At 37.6% G+C, this 12,908-nt stretch overlaps 3 protein-coding genes across 3 annotated transcripts; 2 read left to right on the top strand and 1 right to left on the bottom strand.

The window, feature by feature from the left end:
* The first annotated feature begins 3,881 nt into the window (after positions 1–3,881).
* On the top strand, positions 3,882–5,419 carry LOC131595744 (uncharacterized). Its single transcript, XM_058868204.1, has one exon. The coding sequence runs from the start codon at positions 4,003–4,005 to the stop codon at positions 5,278–5,280; it is 1,278 nt and encodes a 425-aa protein (XP_058724187.1). The 5' UTR covers positions 3,882–4,002; the 3' UTR covers positions 5,281–5,419.
* Positions 5,420–5,631: 212 nt separating this feature from the next.
* LOC131595743 (pentatricopeptide repeat-containing protein At5g16860-like) lies at positions 5,632–8,883 on the bottom strand. The gene has a single exon (XM_058868203.1). The coding sequence runs from the start codon at positions 8,701–8,703 to the stop codon at positions 6,142–6,144; it is 2,562 nt and encodes an 853-aa protein (XP_058724186.1). The 5' UTR covers positions 8,704–8,883; the 3' UTR covers positions 5,632–6,141.
* Positions 8,884–10,262: 1,379 nt separating this feature from the next.
* Positions 10,263–11,719, top strand: LOC131595741 (benzyl alcohol O-benzoyltransferase-like). Its single transcript, XM_058868201.1, has 2 exons — positions 10,263–10,700; positions 10,781–11,719. The coding sequence occupies exons 1-2, from the start codon at positions 10,263–10,265 to the stop codon at positions 11,717–11,719; spliced, it is 1,377 nt and encodes a 458-aa protein (XP_058724184.1).
* Positions 11,720–12,908: the final 1,189 nt, after the last annotated feature.

Raw genomic sequence — 12,908 nt, 5'->3', positions numbered from 1 at the left:
CTATCTTGTGCAGAATTATTGCTTAATTTCTTGCATGCATTACCCTTGTGTAAGAGGTGGGGACGAGATTCTCTTGTGGCATGCATTAGTCATGTCAAAGTTACTATCTTGTGCAGAATTATTGCTTCATTTCTTGCATGCATTACCCTTGTGTAAGATTTCTTGCATGATATATAGGAACTACTTCACATACTATTTTTTACAACCATCACAACTTTCCCAAACATTTCTTCCTTTTGCAACACAACACAATTCTCACATTTCTTCTTTCACAAACACATTTCAAAATTATGGCATCCACCTCGCAGTTCAAAGTTCGTGTTCATATGAATGGTGAGACATACCACTGCGACACAAACGGTTTTCTATTTAGAAACACAAACTCAACACGTTTTGCTCTAAATAGACAATCAGATTTCTCTTATCTAAAAAGGAAAATCGAATCCAAAATAAGAGAACCAGTGTCTCAGATATTTTACCGACAACCCCTTCTTCAACCTAACAACTCAGTCATGTTTTGTCAATCAGAGATAACAACTGACTTAGAGGTCCAAAACATGCTCCTCACCCATGAGTATTTTGGTTATGATTATCTGGAACTGTACGTAGTGGTTGAACAAAATGCTCCTTCGCAAAATATTCAGTCACAAGTTATTGATCCTGTTGTTGATGACGAACAACAACCCGAGCATGTCATTGACGAAGAAACTGATATAGAAGATGTTGTTGATGAGTTGGTGAATCGTGAATCCGAAGATGAAGGTGACGAAGAAGTTCCAGTACCGGATCCAGTACCGGATACACATGCATATTCACCTCCGGCACATTTCACAACGCTTAATTTAGGAGAGGACGAGCCATCGTCCGATATGTTCTACAATCCATACATGAGGTCAAGCGAGGAGTTGAAAGAGGGTGACACGTTTCGTTCGAAGGATGATTGTCTGTTGGCTATAAAAAATTGGCACTTAGCAAATTGTGTTGATTTTAAAGCCGATCGATCAAATCCAGAGAGAGTCACTATTGCATGCAAAAACCCGGAATGTGGATACATGCTGAAGGCATCGTTCAGAAAGAAGTTTAACGCGTGGGTGATACGTTCGATATCTCAAGCCCACACCTGCGTCACCACTAACATGGCGCAAGATCATCGAAAACTCAGTCATGACATGATATGTCATACCATCATTCCTCTGGTCGAAACTGACCCATCCCTGAAGGTGAAGACAATTATTTCTCATTGTGTTTCTGTGTTCAAATACAGACCTTCGTACAGAAAGGCTTGGTTGGCGAAACAGAAAGCAATTGAAAGAGTCTACGGCAACTGGGAGGAATCGTACCAACAACTTCCTCGCTACCTGGCTGCACTGCAATTGTATTCACCTGGGACTGTTAGTATATTGGAGACACTGCCGGCACAGTCCCAGGACGGAACCCCTCTCGAAGGTAATGGAATCTTCCATAGACTATTCTGGGCGTTTCAACCATGCATCGTCGGTTTTGGTTTTTGCAAGCCGATTATTCAAATCGATGGAACGTGGCTGTATGGGAAATACAAGGGAACTTTGTTGATGGCGGTCGCGCAGGATGGAAATAGCAACATTTTTCCAATAGCATTTGCTTTGGTAGAAGGCGAAACAGCTGCTGCTTGGGGTTTCTTTCTGAAGAATCTCCGAGCTAGAGTCGCTCCACAACCTAATCTTTGTTTGATTTCTGACAGGCACGCTTCTATTGAAAGCGCATACAACAATCCGGCAAATGGTTGGCACAACCCTCCGTCTAAGCATGTCTACTGTATTAGGCACATAACACAGAATTTTATGAGAGAGATCAAGGATAAATTTTTGAAGAACCACTTGGTGAACGCGGGGTATGCCTTAAACCAACCTGGATTTCAATACTACCGCCGAGAAATAGCGTTGACAAATCCAGATGCAGGGAGGTGGATTGACAGCATTGATAGAGCAAGATGGACTAGGTCATACGACGATGGGGCTAGGTGGGGCCACATGACTACAAATCTTGTGGAATCAATGAACGGGGTTTTCAAAGGCATACGAAACCTACCTGTAACTGCCATTGTTAGTGCTACGTATTTTCGGATGGCAACTTTGTTCGCCACACGAGGTAAGAGGTGGAATTCAGTGTTACAAACACAACAGGTATATAGTGACGTTTGCATGAAATATATACAACAGGAATCTGCCAAGGGTAACACTCATCGGGTGACCGAGTTCGACCGTCATGGCCACACCTTCAGTGTAAAGGAAACAATTGACCACAATCAGGGACTTCCACGACAACAGTATCGCGTCAATATCCCAGATCGTTGGTGCGACTGTGGCCAATTTCAAGCATTTCGCATGCCTTGCTCCCATGTCCTTGCAGCATGTTCACATACTCACTTTGATGCATTATCTTTGGTATCCGAAATTTACAAGGTATCAACGTTGCTCAACGTATACGACAATTACTTTCCGGTGGTAGCAATGGAAGCATATTGGCCTGTGTACGAGGGGGAAACAGTTTGACATAACGATTTAATGCGTCGGAATAAAAGCGGTCGACCAAACAGCAGGCGTATTAGAACCGAGATGGACGTAACTGAAAAAATGCAGAGGAAGTGTAGTATATGTCGTGAGGTAGGACATAATAGGACCAAATGTCCCAATCGTGGATCTAGTTCCACAACATAGTTATTAGTTTCGATGATGTATGTAATTTACTTTTTCAATGAAATGAACTTTTTTTTTTATAAATTTTATGGGTTACAACACAAAAAAAAAATTACTAAATAAAAAAAAGTTCATGGTACATATTGAAAGAAATTACCAAATATTACCATGGAGAAAATATTTGGAACCAACAAAATTTACAAAGATTTAAGAGAAAATAGTACCGAAAACATTAATATTGAAAGTAAAAAATTACCTAAAATATAATACCATAAAAAAATTAAGAGGAAATAATGAAAAAAATTACATTAATATTGAAAAAAAATTAAGAGGAAATAATGAAAAAAATTACATTAATATTGAAAATTACATTAATATTGAAAGAAATAATTATGAGGAAACAATGAATAAAATTAAGAGGAAATAATGAAAAAAATTAGGTGGAAATAATGAAAATAAGATTGAAAAATATTGAAAATTACTACAAAAAATTATTACAAAATTGTAGTTATTAAAAAAAAAATACTGAAAAAATTTAAGAGAAATTAATGTTAAAGAAAAAAAATTACAAAAAAAAAAAGAAAAAAAAAAATAAGGGGGGGTGTTGTCGCCAGGGGGGGTGGCGACAACACCTAAAAAATGTACATAGGCGCCAGGCCCAGTGGCGAGTTCTCTTAAAGCCCATTGTTGTCGCCACCCCCCCTGGCGACAACGTGTATTTTTTAGCAAAAAATGGACATTTGGGGAATTATTTTGAAAAGTTGGTTATTTCTGAAATTTTTTTTAAAAAATTGGTTATTAAAAAAAAAATTCAAATAATAAATATTTAAGGTTATAATAGGACAAATAACATTAATTATTCATTGGAATTGTAAAGCGACTTATAATAAAATACAAAATATTTTTCTAAAACGACTTATAATAAAAAAACGGAGGAAGTACTACAAATCATCCATTTCCAAACTTTTTTTTAATGAAATAATCATATTTTACACTTGAGTAAAAAATAATTCTTTTAAGTTTTCCAATGAATTCAATATCAAGTCAATTAGACATCTAGACCTTCACTAATTTACTATTAGTATTTTGCATGGCTATGTTTGTTCCACACGTTTGAGAGATTATTATTATCATCATCTCATCAATTTCAATAACTTTGTCTATTAGTATCTTCTAGATGTGTCATCTCTTTATCTTTCACTGCCTTCTCATTACTACTTGGATCCGTTCTCATCATCTTTATGTCACCCAACAACACAACACCAACACGGAACCACCACATTAAATTCCACTTTTCACCTCCAACATTATTCATCTTTCTACGATCATGTCAAATTCAAGTGCATACCTCGAAACCCTCTTAACCTCCGCTAAACCCTTCATCCGTAACGAACTCTCCTCCATCAACACCAACCTCCCTTCCTTGATAACCATCCTCCACTCCCGTGGTGCATCAGAATGTTGGCACAAACACGGCACTTTCCTCCAACACCTTGTCGACATTTTCAGAATCCTCCATCTCTGGAAATCCCCATACTCAGTCTCTCTATGTGGCCTCTTCCACTCAGCATACTCCAATTCCTACGTTAACCTCGCCATCTTCGACCCTTCAACCTCTCGCGAAATAGTCCGCGGACACGTTGGAGTAGAAGCAGAACGTTTGATTCATTTGTTCTGTGTTGTTCCTAGACAGACTATGATTCATGATGATCTTCTTTTTCATTACACTGATAAGGAGCTTTGTGATGATCTTGAAAAATCGGAGCTGTCTTTGAGGGATGCAAAGGAGAAGGGGATTTTTAATAAGGATGAAAGATGGAGGAAGAAACTGCAGGGTCTTGTTCCTGTTGATGGGGTGAAAGTGAAGCATATTAGAACCGGTGAAGATGTGAGTGTTTCGAGGAGGGTTGTGGCTGTTTTTGTTATGATGACTATGGCTGATTTTAGTGACCAGCTTTTTGGTTTTCAGGATATGTTGTTTGAGAATTTTGATGGTAGGCTTGAGTTTAAAGGGAACAATTTTGGTGCTGTTTGGCCTGGGAATGGTAAGCCGGGTTTATGGTTGAATTCGATTTCGAGAATGGGAGCGGTTTATAATTTGATTTTGAGGGAGGAAGAGATTTTCTTGGAAGAGAAGAAGAAAAGTGTTGGAGTGGGAGAAGGAGAAGGAAGAGTTAATGTTGTTGATTGTGAGAGAGATGAGGATATTGAGTTGGTTTTGCCGCCGGTTTTCAATAAATGTTCAAAGGTTTTGGATGCTGGGGATCAAATAGTTGCAAGGGATTTGTATTGGGAAGCATTGAATTGTGAAGAAGGGTTGGGGAAGATTGAGGAGTTGTTGGTGAAGAGTATTGAGAAAAACCCTTTTGTGGGAGAGCCACATGTGGTGTTGAGTCAAGTTTATTTGACAAAGGGGAGATTTGAAGAGGGTGAGAGAGAAGCTGAGAGAGGATTGACTCTTTTGCTTGAGTGGGGATGTCCTTGGGATAAAAGGGTTTCTTGGGAAGGTTGGATTTCATGGACTAGAGTTTTGTTGACGAAGGCAAAAGAGAAATCTTGGCCTAATACTTCATGGGGCATCCTCAATTTAGGTCTTGTAAAGTAGTAATGTAACTTTTTTGTGGTTTTCTACATATTTCTTCTATAAGATGTAAGTTGAGTCTACATGTGGCTTCATGTGTCAAAATAAGTATTGGGTTGAATTGTTTAGTTGTGTTTATAGGTTAATGGAATATGAAGTACTAGTACTGTGTATTTCTTTCAATAAGTACTCTTAGTGATCTATGATATATCTTAGGGCTATTGTGAAAGAAAATGTTTGTATCATGGTTATTAGTATTTTATGATACATACTAATTATATCTCAAATCAATTCAAAACTGCAATCAATACATTTGAATATTGAGTGAGAATCTATTTTGAATATAGGTCAGGGGCATAACAGATTGAGTCACAATTTATTGCTGATCATTCTGACACATGTCTTCACTCTTCAGAAACCTCTAAAATAGTAAACCACCTCCTTTTCACAAGCCACCTATTATTTTACATGTAATGCTTATGGCCTCTAACAGAAGGGCAAGTATCTTTAAAAAGAACAAATGATCTGGCAGCAAATCTTATCTCTTTGAACATATAAGCCTATGAGGTACCTGAATCTCCAGTCTTTCAAGAAGATAAGTTATCCTAGAAGTAGAATTGCAGTATTGCAATTCCTGAATTCCAGTAGACAAGTGCCGTAGGCTTTACCGTAAATGTGAAACATATATCGGAAAAATCACCAACAGATTGTAGTACTAAAAAAATTAGTTATGTTCAATGAAATAAATCATTTGCTATAAGCACTCTTCTCTATCCAATCACAACGTAGCTGTAAATATGTGATGTATAGTCAAAGAAGATTATATTACATCTCCCATAGCAAAAGCCAAAAAGCTATACTGAATGATATGGTCTGATTTCATTTTCACCAGTACCCTTTGCACGAGCAGGATCCATTTTTGAAATGATGGAAGCGACTAGAGTCTCTTAGTATGATCTCATGTTCTACAATCATGGATATGTAGGTTATGGCACTATGGCAATCACCACAAATGCGTAAATTCTTAGTGATTCGGATAGGTGCTCCTCTGGGCAGTGTTAGGATGGCATAGGCAAGAGCCAACTTCTCACTGTGTTCAAAAAGTAGGTCACCTTTTTCTTCATCATCCACATCATGAAGAGCAAAGCTTGTCTGTGGAACATACCCAATGGCCTTAATGCGCTGAATCAAATCTGCAAGTGTTTCATATATCTCCTGAGATTGTGAGTGAGTTCTGTCTCCAACATAGAAGGTTTCCATGCCTTTCCTTCCTTGGACCCAGCTGCAACCAGGTCTTTTCTTGATTCCAGTACGTTTCATCAAATATCTAACCCTAGCCACATCTTTCCAGCGTCTAGCATTAGCATATATGTTTGAAAGCAATGTATATGAGCCGTCATTATCGGCCTCCAATTCTAACAACTTTTTTGCCGCAAATTCGCCAAGTTCTACATTTGAGTGTATCCTACAAGCACTAAGCAATGACACCCACACCACTGGTGTTGGTTCCATCGGCATATCATTAATGAGTCGCATAGCTTCACCTAGACGACCAGCCCGACCCAAAAGATCAACCATACAAGCATAATGCTCTGCTCCGGGATCAACCCCAAAATCTTTTCTCATTCTATAAAACAAATCAATTCCACGATCCGTCATTCCCGAATGACTACAAGTATAAAGCAATACGAGAAAGGTTATGCCATCAGGCACTAGAGACACTTCCCTCATCTCATCAAAAACACGGAGAGCATCTTCGCTGCGTCCATGCAAGCCATACCCCGTGAGTAACGAGGTCCAAGAGACGGCATTTCTCTTTGGCATGTTGTCAAAAACAACTCGAGCAGTATCTACATCTCCAGATTTAGAATACATGTCTATGAGACAATTAGCCACAAACATAACATCTGAATCAATACGACTTCTTCTCAACACATAAGCATGAATTTGCCTACCAAGCCTCAAAGCCGCCAAACGAGCACAAGCCATGAGCACACAAGATATAGTAAAATCATTAGGAACTATACACTTATCAATTTTAAACATTTCAGAGAAAAGCTGCAGGGCATGATTGGCATCACCATGCTGAGCATATCCTCCGATCATCACAGTCCAAGTCACCACATCCCTATCTTTAGGACATATTTCATCAAACATTGCACGAGCCACTTCTAAACTCCGGCACTTAGCATACATATCAATTAAAGCATTAATCACCATCAAATCATCATCATAATCACCCCCCTTGAGAATAAATTTAATTGCATAACAATGAGTTTCTTTTCCATGAAGCAATGCTCCAACAGACGCACAACCAGAAAGCAACGACACGAGAGTAACCACATTAGGACGACAGCCACATCCACACATTTCCCTAAACACATTCATTGCTTCACAACCAAACCCTTTCTGAGCATACCCAGAAATAACAGAACTCCAAGTAACAACATCCAACTCAATCTTCTCCTCCCTCATTTTCTCAAACAAAGAAAGTGCATCCTCAAATCTACCAGTTTGAGAATACCCAGTAACCATAGCATTCCAAGTAACAACATCCTTAAACCCCATTCTCTCAAAAACCTTATTAGCATCCACCATTTTCCCACATTTCGCATACATATCAACCAAAGCATTCCCAACAAAGACATCATCAACCAACCCAGTTCTAACACCAAAACCATGAACCTGTTTCCCAAGCAACCCCAAACCAAGAAAACCACAAACAGAAAGTATATTAACAACACCAACAGCATCCGGCAACAACCCATAACCCACCGTCATTTCACGAAAAAGCAAAACGGCAACTTTCGGAACAAAACAATGCGAATAAGCCGACACAATCGAATTCCACGACACCAAATCACAAATCCCTCTATGACACAATTCATCAAACACCTTACGCGCATAAACAAGCGCATTACATTTACCATACATCGAAACAACCGCATTACAAACAAACACATTAGAATCGAAACCCGATCGCAATACAAAACCATGAATCGAACAACCGAGATTGAAACACGAAATTTCGCCGCAAGCTTTGAAAACAAACGGGAATGTGTAATGATCAGGTGTCCAGTTGAGTGTTTTCATACGACGAAAAAGAGTCAAAGCAATGTGAGGGGAGTTGCGGTGAAGTGCGTTTCGTATAAGTTGGTTCCACCAGAAAACTGATGAGTGAGATGGTGTGAGGCTTTCGAGAAGTAAAATAGCGTTTGTGGTGGAATTTGAGGAAATGTAATTGGCGATGAGGTTGGTGATGTTTGTGTAGTTTAAGGTATGACCGTGTACGATGTATTGTTGATGGAGTAGTTTTGATTGGATTGAGGTTTTGCATAGTTGTGTTGAAATTGTTGGCGTTGTAGTGGTGGAATGATATGAGAGGAGATGGTGGGTATTGATGAGAAGTAGTGGCTTTGAGTTGAATGGAAGGAAGCGTAAGAGCATGCTAATTCAAATGTTGTGGAACCGCGAAGCATTCAATATACGAGTCTTGTTCAGTTATATACACCAACAAACGTTATGCTGATTCATGTCTAAGAACAAAATAGATTTTGTGCATGTTTGATAATCGATATAGTAATACACTCCCTGATGGCACAAGTATGTGGTATATTAACGAGTCGTAATAATTTGTCAACCCAACAGAAGTTTCAATAAGTCTCCCAAGAGACTATTTGACCACTTAAAATAATTTCTCAAATAAAGAGAAATTCAAATAACTCTCTAAAGATAATTCAAAAATTATACTCGACAATTTCTCAACTCAAACGAAGAGAAACTAACATAATTCTTTAAAGAAAAAAGAAAAAATTAACGCTTCGACAATTTAAAAAACGCAGGGTTATGAGAACGATAAGAAAAAAATGAAAAAGAAAAGAGTTTTTGGCGTGTTTTAGAAAGAAACATGTGCACTCTTTATATAGTAAAATAAACTAGGTAAATAATATATTCTAAACAATAGGAAACTTGGAGTTTCTTCAATTAATACACAACCAAAAAAAGTTTTCTATAACAATGTGAGACTTAGGCTATGTTTGAATTGATGGAACATAACAGAGCGGAATGGAACATGATGGAACGGAGTGGAGCGAAACTGAATAAAGATCTCATTCCATTGTTTGGTTATTTTATTTAAAATTTCTCATTCCATCACATACACCTCAAATTAGATGAACAAAAAATAGGGAATTTGATGGAATGGGATAGAATGGATTCCATCATGTTTCATTCCATTCCATCCATTATTTATAAATCCCATACCATTCCATTCCATCTTATACCACTAATCCAAACATAGCCTTAAGAAATTTTTAAATTATGATATTAGAAAATAAACATGTTCCAACATGTATTGATACATATCCGATTCCGATAGGATACACGATGATACACGATAGATAGTGACAGCAAATCCCTTAAAACAATGGATATTTTCATCTAAAGCTAGGACTTGAAGCTGTCATCTTGCCCGATCCGAGAATTCTTCCATACTTTTACTTACGTATGTATTTGGGATAGGCATATGCATCATAAAAATTGATAAGGTCATTGATCGATGTATATATAAAATTGATATTCCAATTGCGAGTTCATTACCAACCCTACACTCGACCAGTAATTAATGCTAATTTGATAATATAAGACTTAATGACAGACTAATATAATTGCCATAAACGAAACTCCATCAACATGCACATGGCCTTGTTCCCTTTCTACACTTACAAATATTTAGTAAATCTCTTCATCCAGCTGAGACAAAAATCATTTTTCACATTTCAAATTAATTAAAACATTACTATATAAATGAAGAATCTCTTTGCAGGAATAAAATATGCTTTAAAATTCAAAGTAAATATAATATATAGGTTTATCTGGAACAAATCCCTTTCAATCCATTACATATACTCATATTCAGTACTTGCATATACCAGATGTAGCATCAAAAACCATTAACATATTAAGTATCCTTCAACCATAACTTTCCTCATTAGTTCATCATAATTATGGCCCAATCTCTGGTATTCTCGGTGAAAAGGCGTGCACCTGAACTTATAACTCCTGCAAAACCAACACCTCATGAAATCAAATTACTTTCGGACATTGATGACCAAGATGGTTTACGTTTACAAATTCCAGTTATACAATTTTACAGCTATGATCCAAATATGATAGGGAAAGACCCTGTTGAAGTTATTCGAAAAGCATTGGCAAAAACACTTGTGTTTTACTATCCATTTGCAGGCAGATTGAGGGAAGGTCCCGGTAGGAAACTTATGGTTGACTGTAATGAAGAAGGTGTATTGTTCATTGAAGCTGATGCTGATGTTACTCTGAAAGATTTTGGTGATGCTCTTCATCCTCCATTTCCTTTATTGAATGAGCTTCTTTATGATGTTCCTGGTTCTTCAGATTTGCTTAATACTCCACTGCTTCTTGTTCAGGTATTGTATATTGATTTTCTCATATATAACATTACAGTGAGATCTATTCATGATTAGTTCTTTCTTTCACATACTCGCAGGTAACACGTCTAAAGTGTGGTGGTTTCATTTTCGCGCTTCGTTTAAACCATACAATGAGTGACGCTCCAGGTTTAGTTCAATTCATGAGCGCCTTAGGAGAAACAACTCGCGGAATGGAAAAACCTTCAATCTCCCCAGTATGGTGCAGAGAGCTTCTAAATGCAAGGGATCCACCAAGAGTGACGTGCACTCATCGTGAATATGAAAGAGCGCCCGACAAAAAAGAAACCCTCATTCCCTTTGATGACATGGTTCACCACACTTTCTTCTTTGGTCCTACTGAGGTAGCTGCAATTCGCTCTCTTCTTCCACCTTGCCAACGACAACAATACTCGAATTTTGAAATCATCGCTGCTTACTTTTGGCGCTGTCGTACTATAGCATTACAACTAAATCCTAATGAAGAGGTTCGTATAATCTGCATTGTCAATGCACGGAGCAAACATGTAAACCTACTGCTACCAAATGGTTACTATGGTAACGCTCTAGCGAAACCTGCTGCAGTTACAACTGCAGGAAAACTAACTGAAAACCCTTTGGCGTATGCTTTGGATTTAGTTAAGAAGGCAAAAGCTAATGTCACACAAGAGTATATGCATTCAACTGCGGACTTAATGGTCATCAAGGGTCGACCTGGTTATACAGTGGAGGGATTGTATCTAGTTACTGATGTGACACGTGCTGGATTTAGAGAGGTTGATTTTGGTTGGGGGAAAGCTGTTTATGGAGGACCGGCTAGAACAGGAGATGGTGGTATTGCTGGCTTTCATATACCTTTCAAAAATGCTAAAGGGGAGGATGGTTTGATTATACCATTTTTTCTCCCATCTCATGCCATGGAGAGGTTGATAAAAGAGACCGATAATTTACTTAAGAGAAACATTAACCAGCCTACTAAGAATAATCCAAAATCTGGTATCACTATTTCTTCATTGTAGTCCATAAAAAATGTTTGTTTGAATTTTCTTTGTATCCCAAACCACTGTTAGAAGCTAATAATTTAGTGTTTTAAGTCTATATTTGACTATAGTATGTTCGATCTAGTTGAACTGAACTGTAGAGTCAGCTGTATTTGACAAAGTCAAATACATCGTATAATTGTTGTGTCAAAGTGTAATTGTATGTTTTGGATTTTGGTTGCCTATAAATATGAGCAACTTCACTTTAATAAAATCTTTTTTCTCAATATGGAGTATAATCTCTTCTCTCTCTCTATATATATTGCTTCCTGTAAAACACGTTTGGATACCTCCTGGAAGCAAATTCTCTGTGGTCGTAACTGAATAGATTAGACTAAGTATCTTTAGGGATTTGAGCCACACAATAATTGTATGCGTGAGCTCAAGATTAAAGCATGTCTTGCTTACCTCTCGATCGGGAGTCCTATTTATACCTCCAGAATGATGAACCACAACATTAATGAAGTGACCCTTGAAGTTCCTCACTAATGGCAACTATTATAAACTCTGCCGCCCTCCATTTAAGAAACGTAACGCTCGAAACGGCCTCAGTGTATCAGAAATCCGCAACCGTCATAGCCGACTAGGACTCCCGGCTACCGAGGTGAATGATGGAGAATCCCTCCAACTTGAGGGTCTTGCCGAGTAGAGGACATGATCCGACTAGAGAAGATATATCCGACCTACTTGATAGTATGCCGCCCTATAGACCTTACTGTCATAGTCGCTTATATTCATACCGACTCATGTCTGCTTTAAGTATTTTTTTTTTAAGTATACATATTAAGAACATGTAAACAAAATTGAAATCAAAGTAAAATTAATTAGAGAATATAGAAGAAGGTTTAAAGAAATTTACCAATACAAATCAGAAACAAAAAATAACAGAGGTATGACGTTTTAAGAAATAAAAATGTGTGACCTACCATAGAAAATAAGCTGAAAAGAGATTTACAAATATAGAGAAAGTGATAATAATTAAAAAAAAGGTAAAACAAGCACACTAACTCATACAACAAAGCTACACCAACAGAGCAATACATTCTCCATCTCCAATTTTTTTCCTTCTTTTTCTCAACAGAACATTAAATTTTAGCTATACATTCTCAATACAAATATTTATCCTGTAGTAAAAAGGATGGATGATAGGAAGCAATTCCTACCAAGG

The sequence above is a fragment of the Vicia villosa genome, linkage group LG4, assembly GCF_029867415.1.
Source record: "Vicia villosa cultivar HV-30 ecotype Madison, WI linkage group LG4, Vvil1.0, whole genome shotgun sequence".
Classification (NCBI taxonomy): domain Eukaryota; kingdom Viridiplantae; phylum Streptophyta; class Magnoliopsida; order Fabales; family Fabaceae; genus Vicia; species Vicia villosa.
This window is presented reverse-complemented; position numbering and strand designations above follow the sequence as displayed.